The sequence below is a fragment of the Lepidochelys kempii genome, unplaced genomic scaffold (genome assembly GCF_965140265.1).
Source record: "Lepidochelys kempii isolate rLepKem1 unplaced genomic scaffold, rLepKem1.hap2 scaffold_140, whole genome shotgun sequence".
Classification (NCBI taxonomy): domain Eukaryota; kingdom Metazoa; phylum Chordata; order Testudines; family Cheloniidae; genus Lepidochelys; species Lepidochelys kempii.
Genome location: NW_027333604.1, coordinates 116,889 through 122,888, shown reverse-complemented (window position 1 = coordinate 122,888; position 6,000 = coordinate 116,889). Strand labels below are relative to the sequence as shown.

The window sequence follows — 6,000 nt, the reverse complement described above, 5'->3', positions numbered from 1 at the left end:
TCCAGAATCCTTGGCAAAGGTAGGCAGGACTAGTGGCAGGAGCTTGGGATCCCAGAACTGAAGCCAGGAGTCAGAGCCAGTGTCAGGGTCAAGCTGAGGGTCAAGCAAAAATCAGAGTCAGAGTTAAGCCGAGGGTCAGAGCCAAAGACAGAGTCAGGATTGGGATGTGGGTCAAACCCAGGTTTTGACCTTTAATCGTATTTGTTACTCTTCTCTGGACTTTCTCCAATTTGTCCACATCTTTCCTGAAATGCGGTGCCCAGGAGTGGAAGAATTACTTCTCGTGTCTTGCCTACAACACAACTGCTAATACATCCCAGAATTATATTTGCTTTTTTTGCAACAGTGTTACACTGTTGACTCATATTTAGCTTGTGATCCACAATGACCCCCAGATCCCTTTCCACAGTACTTCTTCCTTCTGCACTCATTTCCCATTTGGTATGTGTGCAACTGATTGTTCCTTCCTAAGTGGAGTACTTTGCATTTGTCCTTATTGAATTTCATCCTATTTACTTCAGACCATTTCTCCAGTTTGTCCAGATCATTTTGAATTTTAATCCTATCCTCCAAAACACTCACAACCCCTCCCAGCTTGGTATTGTCCGCAAACTTTATAAGTGTACTCTCTATGCCATTATCTAAATCCTTGATGAACATATTGAACAGAACCCGACCCAAAACCCATCCCTGTGGGACCTCACTCATTATGCCCTTCCAGCATGACTGTGAACCACTGATAACTACTCTCTGGGAATGGTTTTCCAACCAGTTATGCACCCACCTTGCAGTAGCTCCATCTAGGTTGTATTTCCCTAGTTTGTTTATGAGAAGGTCATGAGAGACAGTATCAAAAGCCTTACTAAAGTCAAGATACACCACATCTACCGCTTCCCGCCATCCACAAGGGTTGTTACCCTGTCAAAGAAAGCTATCAGATTGGTTTGACACGATTTGTTCTTGACAAATCCATGCTGACTGTTACTTATCACCTCATTATCTTCTAGGTGTTTGCAAACTTAATGCTTAATTATTTGCTCCATTACCTTTCCGGGTACAGAAGTTAAGCTGACTGGTCTGTAATTCCCTGGGTTGTCCTTATTTCCCTTTTTAAAGATGGGTACTATATTTGCCCTTTTCCAGGCTTCTGGAATGTCTCCCGTCTTCCATGACTTTTCAATGGGGTGGCAAGTGGTGATAGAGTCTTACTAGCCCGGATCACACATGCCAGATTGTTACTAGACTCTGAGTTTAGGGAAAGCATTTTTTTTCACCCAGTGCCTTTCCTGTATTATCATCCCACACTCATTATGGAGTGGGGAGGGTCACTCCCCAGTTAGGGTTGCACATCAGCCTGGCTTTACCCCTTCCTAAGATCCACCCTCCAAAGACCTGTATTTTATGACTGCTACATAGCTACTGTTGGGAAACAGAAAAGGCACTGCCAGTCCCTCACCATGTCACCATTACCGCCACAGGCACTAAGGGAGAATTTACTCCACTTCATAATTTATGGCAGGAACTGATCTCTTGTGAGGGGGTGAAAATTATTCCTTCTCCTACAGGGCACTGAAATGCTGAATATACCCGGATATATTGTTAGAATTCATGGAAAGAAATCTAACACAGGATGGTGCCTAAGAACTCTAGACCACATTGAAAAGTCTCAGTCCAAGATTTTAGTTGACGTTTGATTTTGACTCCTAAGACATGGCATGATTCTGGCCATTGCCAGAAGTGAAATACAGCATTTAAGCATCATTGCTAAGCTCTGGTATGTCACTAGATAGGATATGATAGACAGAGAAATGATCTGATCTGTCATATCAGTATGTGGCTACCAGATAAATGGGCTTTTATAGTAATCACTGATATCCGTGTCGAACACCCTCTTCCCCATCAGAGCAATGTTCTGTCCTCGGACTCAGTTTCCTGGCACTTGGCTCTGAAATCTAAACTTAGCCTTAAAATTTCAGCCTGTAACCAGGAGAGGGAGGGATTTTCTGAATATTTATGGAATTAATTCACGAGATTTGATTAACTTTTAACTCTGTGTCCTTCCAATTCAGTCGCACAGATTTTTTGTTCCTAGACTCAACCAATGGCAGACTGCAGAAACCAAACAGCCGTCACTGAATTCTTCCTCCTGGGATTCGGGGATCTCCCTGACCTACAAATTCTTCTCTTCCTGATGTTCCTAGTGATCTACATGGCAACCGTGGTTGGGAACACCCTCATTGTGGTGCTCGTTGTGGCTGACCAGCATCTTCACAGCCCCATGTACTTCTTCCTGGGGAATTTGTCCTGCGTAGAGACCTGCTACACCTCAGCCATCCTGCCCCGGATGCTGGCCAGTCTCCTGACTGGGGACAAAACCATCTCAGTCAGTGGCTGCATCACACAACTGTATTTCTTTGGGTCTCTGGCAGGTACAGAATGCTATCTCCTAGCAGCGATGTCCTATGATCGGTATTTAGCGATATGTAAACCCCTCCACTATTCAACTCTTATGAATATCAGGTTTTCCTTCCAGTTGGCTGCTGGCTCCTGGTTAAATGGTCTTTGGGCTATTACCGTCTTGGTCTTATTCCTATCACAATTAATATTCTGTGGCCCAAATGAAATTGACCATTTCTATTGTGATGCCATTCCACTGATAGAGCTCTCCTGCAGTGACACCCACCAGGTCATATTGATAGATTTCATACTAGCCTGGGTATTCACCCTGCCTCCATTCCTACTAACCCTGATATCCTACATGTGCATCATCGCTACCATCCTGAGAATCCCTTCCACCACCGGGAGGCAAAAGGCCTTTTCCACGTGCTCCTCTCACCTCATTGTGGTGACAATTTTCTTTGGAACCCTAATGATTGTCTACATGCTACCGAAACGTGATACACTGAGAGACCTAATCAAAGTGGTCTCTCTTTGCTACACGGTCCTGACTCCCCTGGTAAACCCCCTCATCTACAGCCTGAGAAACAGAGAGGTCAAGGAAGCTTTGAGGAAAGCAGTCAGCAAATGTGGCTTTCGCAAAAACGTGCAGAGACTCTGAGATAATAACTTAGCTTTGAAAACCTCAGGCTGTCTGGATGATTTCAGCAATCATCCCCCATTAAAATTAAGTTGAAAAGTCCTAGTGAAAATCTCAGCACTCAGTGTTGTCCTTCTCAGTGGAAGGACCAGGGAGGGAGGTGGCCATAACCATGTTTCCATCATGGAGTTATGGGCACTATGCAAAATGGAGACAAAATTGTAACCCATTGTTTAGATCTTTAGAAAAGCCATTCTTGATCAAAATAAATGTTTGGACAATAAAAATAGTAACTCCTTGTGCAGCAGAATTGGGAACGTAAGGCTGGGAAATCTGCCACCCCTGAAATTGTGCATATTACCGTCATAACCCTCTGCAAACCAACCATCTTCACTGAACTCACAGAGGCCGGAGGCAAACAACCAGGCCCCAGCAGTGACCTCTGGACACTTCACCAGGAACAGTGTTATAGGTCTTATCTGGGCTACACCCGGCTGTGACCAGCTCTGGGAAAGCAACAGCTCTAGGCTCACCGGGCCCTTGGAGGCAGGGAGGTTGGGCAAACAAAGATGTAGACTCACACGTCAGGTCCACTGGGACTGTCCAGGCCCAGCTGGGGTTTGCCAGGGCACCCGTAGAACTGAGGCCGTTCCGGGGGTCGGGTCTGTCAAACGGTCACTGACCAGGGACTCTGCTCATGGCCCTGCAGGGCACCAGCTGCTCTGCTTCCACCAGCTGCACAGAGCAGTTCAAAGGGAGGGGACCTGTTACAATGAGCATCCCCAAAACTAACTGCAACAAGCCCAATGTCCGAGAGGGCTAGTTCTGAGGGCACAGTGTCTAGTCAGCCCCAGGTACCCCAGGCAGCTCTGCTCCGCACAGGGCCCTTTCCTCAGGGGGTGAGGCAACTTATGGTGAGAGGAGGCAGCGACCACCTACCAACGGGCAGAACTCCTGTGATGCCAAACACGGCAGTGCTGGCTCAGTCACTGGGAGCACGTCAGGGCTTGGCCAGAGGCCGGGGAGCTGGGCACCAGTGAGAATTGTAGGGCTCCGACCCTGTGGAAGGGATTTCAGAAGGGACATAACAGAGTTAGTCACCCAAATCCCTTTGAAATGGGAGATGGATGCACATCACCTTACACGCCTCTGAGAATCTCAGCCTGGAGAGCCACTGGGAATCTGTCATGGTAGCTTCAGTCTGTGCATTTCCATTGGACTCAGAGCCCACATCAACAGAAAGGCGCTGGATGGATGGGAAACCCCTGCTAAGCCTTTGAGAGCTGCTGCCACAGTATGCGCTCTTGTAGCCACGAATGTTGCAATCATTTTTTGAACGATTTTGTTCCCAGTGGCTATAGTTTGAAACAGCACCCACCTAGCAGTAGGTAAGAAATGAGGAGAGATGCAGTTATGCTGTCTAGGGCCACAAGAGGGCAGAGAGGACAGGTGCAGCTGTGCTGCCCAGTGAACAGCAGCCAAAGTGGAGGGGCAAGAAAGGAGAAATTATGTTGCCAAAGGACCAATGGAAAGGGAGGTGAAGCTGTATAAGAGTGTGTAAGTGCTGAGTAGAGAGCACTGAAGAGAAGAGGACCTCTGTGCTGCATAGTGAAAGGTGGATAGTAGCAGACGTTATGGAGTGGGTTATGGGCTGTTATATTAAACAAAGGGCCACCAGGTGACATGAGAGTCAAGAACAGGAAAGAGGCAGCTATAGAGAGAAGAATCCACTAGAGGAGAGAAGAGCAACAGGCTGTCATGCTGGGAAATCGACACTAGATGGCAGCAGAGTAGAGGAAATGGGGCTGGTGGGAGTGTCAGAAATACTGACTAGTGACCAACAGAGTTCAGTAGCCAATACAATAATGGGGAAAAGAACAGGAGGACTTATAGAATCATAGAAGGTTAGGGTTGGAAGGGACCTCAGGAGGTCATCTAGTCCAACCCCCTGCTCAAAGCAGGACCAATCCCCAGTTTTTGCCCCAGACCCCTAAATGGTCCCCTCAAGGATTGAACTCACAACCCTGGGTTTAGCAGGCCAATGCTTAAACCACTGAGCTATCCCTCCCCCCTAACTTGTGGCACCTTAGAGACTAATGAATTTATTAGAGCATAAGCTTTTGTGGGCTACAGCTCACTTCATCAGATGCATAGAATGGAACATATAGTAAGAGATGTATATACATACAGATACATTGGAAGTTACCATACAAACTGTGAGAGGCTAATTAGTTAAGATGAGCTATTTCCAGCAGGAGAAAAAAAAACTTTTTTGGTGATAATCAAGATGGCTCATTTAGACAGTTGACAAGAAGGTGTGAGGATCCATAACTTAAAGAAATAGATTCAATATGTGTAATGACCCAGCCACTCCCAGTCTCTTTTCAAACCCAAGTGAATGGTATCTAGTTTGCATATGAATTCAAGCTCAGCAGTCTCTCCTTGGAGTCTGTTTTTGAAGCTTTTCTGTTGCAAAATTGCCACCCTTAGATCTTTTACTGAGTGGCCACAGAGGTTGATGTGTTCTCCTACCGGTTTCTGAATAGGAGTACTTGTGGCACCTTAGAGATGAAGTGAGCGGTAGCTCACGAAAGCTCATGCTCAAATAAATTGGTTAGTCTCTAAGGTGCCACAAGTACTCCTTTTCTTTTTGCGAATACAGACTAACACGGCTGCTACTCTGAAACCTGGTTTCTGAATGTTATGATTCCTGATGTCAGGTTTGTGTCCATTTATTCTTTGGCGTAGAGACTGTCCGGTTTGACCAATGTATATGGCAAAGGGGCACTGCTGGAACATGATGGCATATATCACATTGGCAGATGTGCAGGTGAACGAGCCCCTGATGGCGTGGCTGATGGGATTAGGTCCTATGATGGTGTCACTTAAATAAGTATGTGGACAGAGTTGGCATTGGGCTTTGTTGCAAAGACACACACAGTTTGATTCACATCATCTCATAT

At 46.3% G+C, this 6,000-nt stretch overlaps 1 protein-coding gene across 1 annotated transcript; it reads left to right on the top strand.

The window, feature by feature from the left end:
- Positions 1-2,101: 2,101 nt before the first annotated feature.
- LOC140904499 (olfactory receptor 6N1-like) lies at positions 2,102-3,058 on the top strand. The gene has a single exon (XM_073326876.1). It carries the CDS (start codon positions 2,102-2,104, stop codon positions 3,056-3,058), a length of 957 nt encoding a protein of 318 aa, XP_073182977.1.
- The last annotated feature ends 2,942 nt before the right edge of the window (positions 3,059-6,000 follow it).

Coding starts and splice junctions, on each gene's coding strand:
- LOC140904499 (XM_073326876.1), top strand. CDS start 2,102: ATGGCAGACTGCAGAAACCAAACAGCCGTCACTGAATTCTTCCTCCTG.